This window comes from Cannabis sativa, chromosome 1, assembly GCF_029168945.1.
Source record: "Cannabis sativa cultivar Pink pepper isolate KNU-18-1 chromosome 1, ASM2916894v1, whole genome shotgun sequence".
NCBI classification, from domain to species: Eukaryota; Viridiplantae; Streptophyta; class Magnoliopsida; order Rosales; family Cannabaceae; genus Cannabis; species Cannabis sativa.
In genome coordinates this window covers 41,982,010-41,995,868 of record NC_083601.1, presented here as the reverse complement: position 1 = coordinate 41,995,868, position 13,859 = coordinate 41,982,010, and the positions used below count along the sequence as shown (strand labels likewise).

Sequence of the window (13,859 nt, the reverse complement as noted above, 5' to 3'; positions counted from 1 at the left end):
GCTTAGCCAGCTCTAATACTAATAATATCTAACACCATATATGATATCATATTATTATTGAAGTAAATATCAACTCCACATATTTTAATTTAGCAACTATTAGTTATGTAATATTACTAACTATTTACATTTAGATGAAGCTAGATGCTAGACACCACTATAGCAATGCTCTACATATTAACAAAAGATGGCATGGAGAGAAATGACTATTTTAAGTTCAAAAACTTAATGGTAAAAATAATACTAGTAAAAAAGATATTTCATTAGCCATTTGCCAACATGGATGTATCAAATCAAGTTTCTACATCATAAAATGTATCTCTAAAAGGCATAAAGAAGCCTAAGCCTACATTCACAGAGATACATTTGATACAACAGTAGACCATAGCCAATAAAATGCGGCTATCTGCCTAAAACCGGCTGTAGTTTTTTGATACAAACCAAAAGTAAAAATGATATCACAAGGAGCACAAGTGAGGCTCTGTATGTTCGAATTGTGACACTGTATAATGACAAATGCTAATGAAACCAAATGTTTTAGTAGTAACACTAATGTTCTGGGATTGAAACTGGAAACATTCAATCACCCGAACGTTGTAGCAGAAAAGCGAATTCTGAGTTATATCGAAGCAAAGGTGGAGGCTCAAAATCAGCTACTTCAATTTCACCCGCGCCCATGGACTTGGAAATGTCTTCCACAGTAAAAGGAATTCTGCAAAATTATAATTATTATGAGATAGTTCGAGTGCAGCCATATGAAAGTATAAGTTATATCGTCATGTAATGATCAGTAAGCAAAATCCGCAAAAGGGATTACCTCGAGTTATCGTCCAATAAGAAAGAATGCCTGCGCGGGTTGCCATTGTCGTCATTCATCATAGCTCTCATACGTGAGATTACCTGTAGCAAGAAAAGATTATGGGGTGAGACTATACAAGAAAACAAAGAAAAAGAAAGAGAAACTGTAACACCCACAGCATCAGAAGTATGTTAAAATGGATATTTCTCAAGGGGAAAGAAAGTAAAGACTGACAGATCAATCAAATGATATTAGTAAAGAGCTTTGACTTACGCTAGAAGACACGCTATGTGTACCGTATTTGTCGTCCCAGTACATTGTGCTGATTCTATACAACTGCTGAATGCTGAGAGCCTGAAACAAGCAGCAAAGAAATAGTGAGTTCAAGTACTACGGATGGAGTAAGTAGAACAGAGAAGTCACTCACAGGACAAAGATCATTTGAGATATCTGTCAATGATTTATTGGGCTTCTGATGTATGACCTGATTCGGCATTAGAGAAAAGGTATCTAAGTAACAATGAAATGTCTAGAATAATAATAAGCATATATAAAGGAACGACAAAGATAAATGATATCTAACCAGGAAACCAACTGCCTGTCTGAGTTGTTTCAGTTCATCTGAAGCAAACCCTGTGAACTGAATGAAAACCAGCCACATGTTAAACTAATTTTTCAGTTGAGGAAAAAGAAAACAGGTGCGGAAGAGGTGAATGAGCCAGACCTCCTCGGTTGCACCATGACACCACTGTTCCAACTCACTCAACCCTGCTTTGACATACTCCCCATGACTAAATGAGCAACATTCACGTCGCAAGAGAAGGCTGCATGAAATAAAAAATTAAAAAAAACAATAAAGAAACGGTGCTGATGTATTGTTTTGCTGAATCAAGTAGAACATCCAAAACGTTAGGTTATTTTACCTGTTAAACAACTGAACATTGATAAATGAAAATATCTGAGCGAACAATTCGCGGATCAGCAATGGAGGTACCTGAAAGACCACCATGATATTGGAGAGGATTATCATGTATATGGCAAGAAGGATAACCATTTTATAGCACATAGTTTAGAGTTATATGCTCACAAAATTGGCTTTCATGATCATCAAGTAGTTATTTAAGGTATTCACAATGCTCTGCCAGTGAGCATTTACAGCTTGTTGCGCTTCAGAATTAGCTTGTGAATGCCCCTGCAACACACCAGCCCGAGTTGTTCCATACCTCGGTGCCTTTTATTTAGGAGCCAAAGAAGTATAGAGCACAAAAGTTCTAATTAGTAATATATTCTCGCATACAGAGAATGAATAACATAAATAAAAATTATAAAAAATATGTCATTTTGCAAAGTGACTTTAAAAAGAGTCTCGTTTCACCAATTACTTAGTTTTATTTATTTTTATTCATAAGATACAAAAATGACCACTCACACGCAAAAACACATCTATTATCCATTTGAGTATACAATGTATATTTCAAATTGTGATTTGTCAAGAATAAAACATTATGGTAACAAAGCTATTGGTTGATAGGTAGAGAACAAAGAACACAAGTACTAAAGATATGAGAAAGCATTGCAAATACCTGGATGCACAACCCAATAAACGGGGTGATGTCGTTTTTCAAATTGTCTCTCAGTTTTCCATATATATTCTCAAGAACAGCTATAAGTTGCTGCTTGAAAAGCAAAGTTGGATATCTGGGTTCGACATGCCGAACTTCTTCCACTCCACCAAGTACCCGATTACTGAAGAAGGAGAAACCAGCACTCTGTGGAGATGCACGAAGGCCCTAGAAATTTGGATCAATGAAAACAGAACTTTACTAGAACAGCACAAACTAGGAACATTTTCAAATGTTTGGAAAATCAGAAAGACCTCTCTTACTTGAGACATCCTCCCAATCAGAGAAGTTGGCATCCTTCGACGTTGTGGAGTTAAGCCGGCAACTCCAGTAGCTCGTAGTGTGCGTTGGAGGAGTAAAAGCAATGTGGATGTATTAGACAGCCAGTAAGATAGCACATCACTGTTACCACGGGCCTTCTGTGGAATTAAACTTGCATCAGTAACAAGTCATGACAATCCAGTTATAAGATCTAATAGAGTTTAACAGATCACGTTCTATGACGAGACTGTATCACGTTCATGGAGCTGACTTGTCCCCGTATTTCAAACATAAACCATAATCCATAAAACCCAGTTGAAACTAGAAAAAAACAAACAAACAAACAAACAAACAAACAATTTACCTCAACTAATGTGCCTATATTTTTAATGATACTGTCAAAAATACTGGCTCTTTCAACCTCAAATGACTTCCACTGCAGAAGGCATTTGTATATCAGACAAGCAGCAACAGGCCTACCCCCAGAGAAACCTAGATCTTGGGATATACACTTAATGAGCAGGTCATGATTCGCCTGCACCAATACATATAGTTATGTAAAGAATGAAGACAATCTAAAAATTAAAGGCCCTATCTCAGAAAAACAGTAGAGTACTGAAATCTATAAGTTCACCTGCTGCTTCTTATTTGCAGATTTCTGAGGGCTTTCTTCAGTTTCAGACTGCTGACCATTACATGTTATAAGATACTGAGCAATCAATATTATGTGTATTATTTAAAAACAAGATTTTACCTAAAAAAGTAAACTTGAAAAAAAAAATTAAAAAAACACTTACTCTACTTTCTCTCATTTCTTCATTATCAGCATGCCCATTCTCTACGGTCTGTATTTTGTTGAAGCGTGCACAAATTATTTAATTACTCAAAGAAGTCAGCAAAATATGGTTGAATGCAAATATAAGTTTCATGGGCGCACAAGAATAACTTTTAATTTCTTGCAGATAAAGACTTACCGGGTTTCTTCTCATTTCTCCATTACCAGCATGACCATTCTCCACCATCTGATATTTTATTGAAAATGTGAAATATATTTAATTACACAAACAAGACACCAATATGGATGTATGCAAATATAAAATTTCATGCAAGTACCATAATAATTTATTTACAGTCTTGCACATAAAAACACTTACCGGGTTTTCTCTCTTTTCTACATTGTCAGCATGCCCATTCTCTACCGTCGTCTGTTATTTTGTAGAAAATATGAAATATATTGAATTAAATGAAGTCACCAATATGTATGAATGCAAATAGTCTTTTCACTGTCTTGCACATAAAGACACTTACCGGGTTTTCTCTCATTTCTACATTGTAAGCATGCCCATTCTCTACCATCATCTGTTATTTTGTAGAAAATATGAAATATATTGAATTAATGCAAATATAATCTTTTTCATTGTCTTGCACATTAAGACACTTACCGGGTTTTCTCTCATTTCTACTTTGCCAGCATGCCCATTTTGTATCGTCGTCTGTTATTTTGTTGAAAAATGTGAAATATATTTAAATTACTCAAAGAAGTCACCACAATATGGATGAATGCAAATATAAAGTTTCAAACGCACCAGAATAATTTTTGACTTTCTTGCAGATGAAGTTTGACCAGTGGGTGAGATAGATGGGGCCTGTTTCCGGAGTACCTGGTTCTCTGATTCTAAATTAGATACCGTCTCTTGAAGCCTAAAAACAGGTGAGAAATTGATTAGAAAATCATAAGAGTTTTCTTTTCGTATATTTAAATTGGTAACACATCATTTTGGCAACTAGAAGAACTCTCCACGCCAAACATTTCAATTCCCTAGATTCATTAGTACAAAGCTTTCAAAGGAAGCATAAATTTGTAAATTATGATAAAATTATAACATTTCATTGAGAAGAATACTTGTTTGAATACTGTAAATTAGCAACCATGTTCCATTTCAAACCTCTGCAATGAATCTTCAAACTCATCTTCTTTCATCTTCGCAAGTTCCAGCTTCGTAGCCAATTTCTCATACGCGATTTGTTCAGCAGCATAACCCTCAATGACCTTCTCATATTTCTGTGCTTCGGATGCTAGTAACATCTATACCAAAAAGATAATAATTCATCACCTAACAGAAAATTCCAATTGATTATGTAAACAATTTGACACCCACATTTTCAATTCATATTTACTTCTCGTCCGAATAACTGAAACAGATACAATCTTTTAATATGAAAATGGCGGTTGAAATTTAATCATCAATCAAATGTTCTAAATGATCATAAATATATTCACACGAAACAATTAAGTGAGACACAGTAAACATCATTCTACCTTCAACTTCTCAACTTCAGTGGTCAAGGATTCAACCTTTTCCATATCTTGTACTAAAACTGGGATCTCCTTAATGACAGGAGGTGCTTCTTCAATAGCTTTTTTAGCTGCCTCTCGCTCTTTAATAACCAAGGCGTTTGCTTCTTCTACTTGTAGATCTTTTGCACGCAAAATATCCTTCAATTTTGCAATTTCCTGAGCTTTTGACTCCTCGAGATCAGTCTATTTCAGAAACCAAAAATAACTATATCAAATTATAACCACAAAATGGCTAAAAATAGAAATTATATGGTATTTAAACTAAATGTGCATATAAACTTTTGATTAAAGTAAACATTCTAAAACTAACTCGTTTTAATCGGAATAATACAGTTTGCAACTATCACCATATAAATTAACATCGGCATTAATAGTTTTTTTACTAATAGTGGCTCTTATTTTCAAATTTTATACTCCTTAACTTGATTCTGAATCTCTTAATTAAAAGAAAACATGTTTCTTAAATTTGAATTTGAAGTTTTTTAATAAAATTAATGGAAAAATTGAAAATCACATGATGTAAAATATAGAAAGAAAAAACTACCCTCAACCGTTTCTCCAATTGTAACCGCCAAGTAAGCTCCTCAACACGCTTTTCCAATTTGTCCTTCGCTTCTTTAAGAGCCCCTGTTTCTCTGGCAGCCTAAATAAATTTGAAAAAAAACAGCATCACTTACTCAGAAACCCGCACTCAACATGAAACCAGATCACATTGAGTTGAAAGTATATTAATGTGTATATATGTAATCGATAACATGCCATTTTGAGCTTTCTGAGCTCTTTTCTTGCAACTCTGCATCTCCATTCACACTGAGTCACAACCACAGCCTTTTGTAGACTTCTATAGTAAGAATGAGCTCGGTAGCAATGCCAATGAGCCTACAAACCATCAATAATAATATTCAATGAATACAAGAAGTTTAGCAACTTTAACAAAGAAATACATAATACAAAAAGTAGTTGCAAAAAGAAAATAAAACAATCACATGACAAACACAAATATATTCTTACCATACATTCAATGAAGTATTCCCTCCTTAAAAAGAAAAAAGGTAAAATTAATTACTAAATGCATAAGTATGCCATGATACCTGAATGTTGACAGCAGCCTTTGTTTGCTTTCGGAATCTGAACTCCTTACGTGCAAGCATTGCTTTTATGCCTGCCTGCAATTTTATTGCGGAGGACCGTTGTATTCTGTAGGATTTTGTGATTCTATATTGCTTGAAATTCTTCTGGATCTTCAATGCTGCAGCTTCTTGTCTCAAGTGCTGATACAGTTTGCATGCGATTTTACCTACAAAAAATTGGAAATAAAAAAAGCTTTTTATTTTCATTGAAGGTAAAAGCAAAAATAAAGTGAACTGATCACAAAAAGTACATTATGATATTAAAGAACTGAACTCTTATATGTTTCTTTAAAATAAAAGTTCGTACAGAGAGATTGTCACAGACAAACATGCATGCCTAAAACCATCAACTTAAGGACACAACTGAACAACCTCGGATGCATCTCAAAACCTGATCTCAGATATTAACACAGCTCCAGATTTTCTTTTTTATACTAATAAGTCTCATGAATTTTAATTTGATTATCTAAACGTATGTCTAGAAAATAATCTTATTAATTTGTGATATCCTGACATGTTTCCCAAAAGGAAGAGATGAGTTAGAACTTTAGCAGACAAACGGAGAGATATTTGAGTAAAAAACAAACCTCGCCAACGGGATTGCAACTGAATTGCAGCTTTGCGCAATGTAACAAATTCTCTATGAGCAATGAAGGTACGAATTTGTCGTTGAATTGTTCTAGCAGCATTTCCAAGTACTTCTGTCCTCCTAGCATCCAGCTCAGCCATCTGACCTGCTCTGAGGAAGACCTTTGACTTGCCTATCTGTAAGAACACACCACAGAGACGGTACTGATATGCAAGTGCAAAACGAAACCTCAATCTTTTGGGTATAAAAGAAAAGTATTAATCAAAAACCTGGTATCCTTTCAATCCCTTTTTATCAAGAATCATTTGGCTTGCAACCTTGTCATCATAACTGCAATAAGATGGAAAATGCTTGTGAGATATTACATAAAATTTGTATTAAACAATATCAGCATGTATAAAGTAAAACCATAAAACAAAACTTACTTTGCTTCTAAAACTTCAGGAACCAAAAGACCAAAACGATTTACAAAATCATAAAATGTGCGTCTAGTAGGATAGCCAGCACAACTAATCCTGATTGCCTCAAGGACACCCTAAAGAAGAAGAGAAACGTAAAAATATTTCTCTAAAAAGAAAATACAAAATATTAATTAAAAAGCATATGAATAAATAGGAATAAGAACAGTTCATGTGAAAAATATATATCTATTTAAGGAAAACGAAAAGTAACATTCAAGAGACGAATGATTGTGAAGATATGCTTACACCACATCGCAATTGTTGAATAATATTAAGATTCTCAAATATAGCAGGTTTCAGGACACTGTTTGGCTTCACACATCTAATGTAATGAGGTACTGTTGTACTCAAGATTTCCATCAAAGACTGAAGTTGTAGCTGTGAATTAATAAAAGTCTATCAGTCCTTATGCTTTATGATCAGAATAGAAACAGATTCTAAACATTCATAACACAAAATTGGAGACATTTGCAATAAGAGAGATAAAAAATCAAAGAATTGGTGATTTTAAGGAAGAGCATTGGCATAATGTACAATTTATTATTATTTTTTAAATGGAAGAGGACTTCAAATATACAAAAATTCATATAAAAAGAAATTACATAACTACTTCATGGGATAAATCAATTCCAATAAAAATTTAAACAACAACGTGTGAAAATAACCTTAAAGCGCGATCCAATGGAAGAAAATTTGGATGACTTTGACGAATCTTCTGGAAGTGGGGGAAACAGACCACCCACAAATGAGCAATTTGAGGCTGTTAGCAAAGCTTGATGCTCAGCAATGACATAATCTTTGTTCTTGTCTAGAAACTGATTGGCTTGATAAGTTACCTTTGCAAGGAAGAAAATGTTAGAGACTGAGTTGATTAACCTTTCAAGTCAAAAAGTCTTACATAAGTATATAACCAAATACAACGAATTTACCTCGCCCGCATAGTGTGATATAGTAAAATCAGTCTGAGAAAGCTTTGGCTTTATAAATCGTTTCTCATTTTTGAAAGTCTGATACAACTTCTGTGCAAAAGTTTCATGAGTGGACTTTGGAAACATGCTGCAACAAACAATAGTATGCATATGAGACACAGAATGAAGCTAAAGAAGGAAAAAGGTTAGATACTATTAAGAACTACATTAAATGGAGCAACCACAGACTCAGACAGAGATAAACTGATATACAATGTAATTATTATTGTAAACAATATATTCAAAATTAGCAAAAAAAAAAAGGATCAAACAAGAGCAACATACCAGGCTTCATCTAAGAGTGCTATAATTCCTCCAGGTTTCTGTGAATAATTAAATTGATTTATCTTAGAAACACAATGATACTAACACTAATAAATTTATCAAAAATGACTTTAGAGTTACACTTCCACAACATGTATAAAAGGTCAGAAATAGGAACAAGCAACAGCTAAAAACCTTTTCAATTAGATCCAGCACATCTTGGTTATCGATAAACTCAATATAGCTCCAGTCTATTTCTTCTTTGTTGTATTCCTCTTGTTCCATTTTAAACACATGCTGCAATCGCAAGATAGCGAGAAATTAGACTCTCAAATACATGTGGAGTATAGCAAAGTTTTTTTTTTTTTTATGAATAGTATAGCAAATTTAGTCTCATCAAATATTAACAATATATACTAACCTGATTAAAATGTTGTTGTAGTTTTTCATTTGTAAAGTTGATACAAAACTGCTCAAAACTGTTACGTTAAACAACGAACATAGCATAGTATCAATAATTACACACATGTATAGTTTCCTTTCTTGAAAGAAATAATAATGATGTACGAAATCGCAGTCATAAATGTAGTATCTTTGGTGTACTTGACACATGGCACAGTACACTCTCCTTTCTCATCATACCTATTGCACTTAAAACTTTCAAAGCCATAAATATCAAGGACTCCAATTATTGAATTTGAGTTTGGATCCTGCCCAATTGAATTGTTGATTTTGTCCACCAGCCTGAAACAATATGGTAATACATGTTATTATCTTCATGCAATAATTACTAGATAGATAAATATATCTAGGTCAAGGGAAGGCAAGGCTCACCAATCGAATAAGCGAGAATATAATGTCTTAGCTAGTGCATCCCTGCTATTAATCGCATTATCAGGGTCGAGAGTTTTTGTGATAACTTCTTCTGGAGTCACCATTACTCGTTTAATGAGAGCCTCTTCCAAGCTCTGGGCATCACATCTATATGATGATTTTAGTTAATATGTGACAGGAATAACTAGATGTATATATGGAAATAAATTAACCATGACAAAATACCGAAGAAGTTCTGAGGTCACATTAAGATGATATCTCGATTCATCATCTTTGATGACTGAGGAATCTATTTCCTCCCCTTTGGAAAAATTGATATTACCAAGGTGAAGTATTGCAGCTACAACTCTAAATATTGACTCCTGGAAGAACCACAAGTAATCAGAAATATGATTAAACCACAAAATTGAAAGTTGACACTTCAAATTAGAATATGAACCTGCTCCTCTTCACTGATTCCGATAATGCTCATCGCCCTTCTAGTAGCAAGATATTCATCACCATCACTCACCCCATCCAGCTCATAACATTTGGACTGATTTAAATAATGGAAAGACTTGGGGCTACCCAATTTATATTTCTCAATATCCTGCCATTAAAAAAAGAAGAAGAAACTGTAGTCAGAACTCTATAAGAATGAATATTTCATTCTGTCAAATGTGCAAACTTTTAAAGAAGGTTACGAAACAAAGAAAACCTAAGAGCAGCAATGTCAAAATACCTCTTTTGGTGCAGCACAAAGAAGGTAGAAACAATGGTAGTTTCTCTCTGGATCAGAAATTTGGCAAACCCGAGACCTTTCAAGCAGATAGGTTTTGATAGCAGCACCAGATATCCTCCCATACTTATTAAATTGAATTTCAACAAATTTTCCAAAACGACTGTGTATTACATCCAGAGGAGATAATGGATATTAGAATCTTCAAAAAAGCTATAAAACAGCCTTCAACAGGTCAAATAACAGTATAAAACTATTGCATACCTTGAGTTGTTATTTCTAACTGTTTTGGCATTGCCAAATGCTTCAAGCACTGGGTTGGACTACAATATATTTGAGCCCAAAAAACACCAAAAACTTTAGTTAGACCCGCTTCGTTATGATAGTACATAAAACTCAACACGTGCTAAACAGCATATTTATCTTACCTCCAAAACTTGTTGTTCAACAGTACATCCTTCCACTCCCGAGTGGCCACCCAAATAGGCAAGATATCTCATGAGCATCTTTGTTGTCTCAGTTTTACCAGCACCACTCTCTCCACTTACCAAAATGGAATTACTTTTTCCCTCATTAATCATTGCCCTATTTTCGCAAGACAAAAACATCAGGAAATAGTGTAAGTTTCTTGAGAGAACTATAGAATACATATTTCACCTGTATGCAGCATCTCCAACCGCGAAAACATGAGGGCTTAGTTCTCCAAAAGGAGCTCCTTTATATTGTGCCATCATGTGAGTATCATAAAGATGATCCAATCGTTGAAATGGATTGACTGCTATCAGAATATTTCCAGTGTATGTCTGAGAAGGCAAATTACCAAAATTAGAATCCAGTAATGTTGCTGCACCTTAATATTTCTAAACAAATATATGGAAGTAAATTTGACACACATAGATTTCATTAAGTTCATATCTAATGGCCAGGTTTTCCAGAACTCCAGGTTCATGCAAATATGATAGTTTTGTCATATCATCTATCCCTCCAGGTGGAACTTCGGTATCCTTTGGAAAAACATTCATGCTATCTGTGATTACCTGTTGAAAATTCATTTGAGTGAATTAGTACCAAATATAGAAGATAATAAAGGAAAATTACAAGTTACAACACAATAAATGCATCTTCATATGTATATAAATACGCAAACATGTCTCATTTGTTTTACTACGTCTGCATGGCTGACGAAGCCCTTACTGTTTTTCCATTTGTGGTATGAACGTGAACCTCCAAGCCATTGATCCGCGTAACTTCTCCATCAATCCAAGCCAAAGTAGGATCTTCAACCCATACATGAGAGCCTAACACTATGTTAACTGGTGCAGCCTGAAAAAAGTAAGCAACAAAATGCAATTGCAAACATCACACTCAATATAAAAGGAATCTTTAATTTACTTTATATCCCATGTAAAAGGTTTAAAAAATGTTATCTTGAAAATAAAGAAAACAAGACTAATATCACCATGCCACTAGTGAATTTGGAGTTCTAAACTGAAAACATTAATAGAACAGTTGCATTGCATTCAAAACCACAATGGCATTAGGAACAACAGTGACTTTTTGTTTCGAACAAGTACCAACCATAACATCCATTACATAGCGTATTTGAGACAAAGACTATCATCCAAAGTACAAACAAAAACGATTACTGTTTAAAGTGTCAACTCATAACAACTATGCCCAAACAAAAATTATTAACAGGGAAAGCCCAATGATTGTTTAATAAATAGATCAATAACTACAATTGTTAACACTTACTAAGCAAATGTAACAGGTTAAAGGGTTCTCTGCAACATTAAGCAATGAGAACCCAAAAACTAGTATCATAGAAGAGAAAAAAAAAAAACTCAAGCCATTGTTTTCTATTAACTTAAACTTAAACTTAAACTTTCTAGGTTGATCCTCATCTTTATAAGACATGGTTTGATTTTCTTTTAAATTTTTTGAAAAAAAATGAGGTGCCTCTTTCAAAAGATAATGTAAACGAACAACCGAAACTCAAGTTCATTTTCATTCAATTCCCCCTCAACATATCCCTGAACAATAATTATATAATAATTAAAAAAAAAACCCAGTTCTTCAAATTTACAGGAAGACAGCCAAAAATTTGAACTTTGCTCAAAAAATTCATAAGAACGAACTGAAGTTCAACAATTACAACAGCATTTACAGACAAAACATATAGAGAAAGGGATTGCGAAAGTGAAAGCCATAAGCTTGGAGTTACCATTGGTATGTGGTGACCTTCAACTCATCCAAACACGAAAGCTGCTGACCAGAAACAGACCCGAGAATCGCTACAAAAAAATATATATCTAACAAAAAATTAAAAAGAAATTAGTTCAAAGTACACTTTTAATCAAAATACCAATCATATCCCAATATTCATAAAGCCATGAAACACTTTCTACCTTTCAAATATTTCCCACCCTCACTCTAAAGTTTCGAGCTTTGGTAGGGACTCTTTCTCTCTCTCACTATAAAAATAATAATAAATATATATTTTTCTCTCTCTTCCGAAACTCACTGAAAAGATTTCAAAGTGAGGACTAAGAAAGAGAAAAGAGACAGTGGTGGGGACTAAACTCAAACTGAAGAATGGGCGCCGCTTGCAATACAACAACATCAACAAAATATTTTTTTATTTATAGGAAAAGAAAATGGAAAAAAAAAAAATTGAGGTGACAAATTGTGGTTTTAAGGGCACATTTACACAACTGTCCTTTCCTTTTTGTGAAAATAAGATAATGATTTGTGAAAAATAACATGAAATTATTGTTAATTAATTATGGCTAATTAGGATTTTTTTCACCCAAACTTTGACATGTATTAAATCATGTTTTTTGAACTTTTAAGGTCGTTAAAAATGCTCATGAACTATTGAGATTGTTGAATTTAAGGACTTTTATCGAATTTTAGTAAAAAAAATCTAACATAGATGAAAGTTTAGGAAGCATGATTTAGTACATGTTAAAGTTTGAGGGCATAATTTGGTAGATATAAAAGTCTAGGAAGCATAATTTAGTATATAAACAAACATTGAAATAGTAAAATTGAATGAAATTAGACAAAAGTCTTAAATCTAACAATCTTAATAGTTAAGGGAGAATTTTTAACACTCAAAAAAGTCTAAGAAGTATATTTAGTACATGTTAAAGTTTAAGGGACAAAAATCTTAATTAGCCATTAAATATTAGATAAAGGTACCCTAATTCATAATCCCATAATGGAAGAAATAAATTACAAATTGTTTGTTGGGTTGGTGTGAAATGAACCGATTATTCTACCTTAATTTTGCTTAAATGGAAAGAAAATGAAGAGTCCTTTTATGTCATTTCGCAAAAGTATTTTGTTTTATATTATATAAAACGTTAGAGAACATTTAATAAGTGTCGTAACCTTTTACGACAAGACAAAGGTTTATCCGTTGAAAGAAATATATAAATATAAGATAGGGACAAATATTTTATTTTATTTTATTTTTGTTATTATATATTATTGGCAATAAATATTTTATTTTAAGAAAAGACATTGATGGTTACACTTACACCTCTCTATTTATTTATATTTATGTGGCTTGTGTTAAATTAGCCAGCAGTCTTTGTGGTCTTACTCACTCTTCTTCACTTCAAATTGGAGTGTAGGGAGGTGAGGTGGTAGTGTAGTGTAATGCATTGAATTTCTTATCTCCACAAACACCCAAATTTTATTTCAGACCTTTAATAACTATTAATTATGTCGTCCATGTATATATGCATTTAAATTTGTGTGTTGGAATGTTGTTTGGTAAGAAGAAAAAATAAATAACATGAATGGAGAGTTAGTCACGGAAAGAATTGGAAAATGAGGAGGGCAAA

General features: G+C 33.4%; 1 protein-coding gene across 3 annotated transcripts; it reads right to left on the bottom strand.

The window, feature by feature from the left end:
- Positions 1 to 244: 244 nt before the first annotated feature.
- On the bottom strand, positions 245 to 12,599 carry LOC115707030 (myosin-17). Of its 3 annotated transcripts, none has more exons than XM_030634837.2 (44): positions 12,414 to 12,599; positions 12,230 to 12,317; positions 11,200 to 11,328; positions 10,899 to 11,042; positions 10,663 to 10,808; positions 10,434 to 10,590; positions 10,270 to 10,328; positions 10,009 to 10,168; positions 9,727 to 9,876; positions 9,513 to 9,649; positions 9,288 to 9,434; positions 9,096 to 9,197; positions 8,875 to 8,932; positions 8,649 to 8,750; positions 8,475 to 8,512; positions 8,151 to 8,277; positions 7,887 to 8,057; positions 7,468 to 7,599; positions 7,186 to 7,295; positions 7,030 to 7,090; positions 6,759 to 6,936; positions 6,133 to 6,338; positions 5,801 to 5,920; positions 5,586 to 5,684; positions 5,003 to 5,224; positions 4,629 to 4,768; positions 4,269 to 4,383; positions 4,125 to 4,175; positions 3,991 to 4,041; positions 3,837 to 3,887; positions 3,657 to 3,704; positions 3,480 to 3,527; positions 3,317 to 3,391; positions 3,047 to 3,217; positions 2,685 to 2,840; positions 2,383 to 2,589; positions 1,887 to 2,030; positions 1,723 to 1,793; positions 1,524 to 1,623; positions 1,383 to 1,439; positions 1,227 to 1,283; positions 1,073 to 1,153; positions 818 to 900; positions 245 to 712 (listed from the first exon to the last, which is right to left on the bottom strand). In XM_030634837.2, exons 2-44 carry the CDS (start codon positions 12,230 to 12,232, stop codon positions 580 to 582), a joined length of 4,797 nt encoding a protein of 1,598 aa, XP_030490697.2. In that variant the 5' UTR covers positions 12,233 to 12,317; positions 12,414 to 12,599; the 3' UTR covers positions 245 to 579. The 3 variants fall into 3 exon arrangements, with proteins under 3 accessions (XP_030490697.2, XP_060971908.1, XP_060971910.1); XM_061115925.1 differs by having other exon boundaries at positions 3,317 to 3,367; XM_061115927.1 differs by having other exon boundaries at positions 3,317 to 3,364; positions 12,414 to 12,598.
- Positions 12,600 to 13,859: the final 1,260 nt, after the last annotated feature.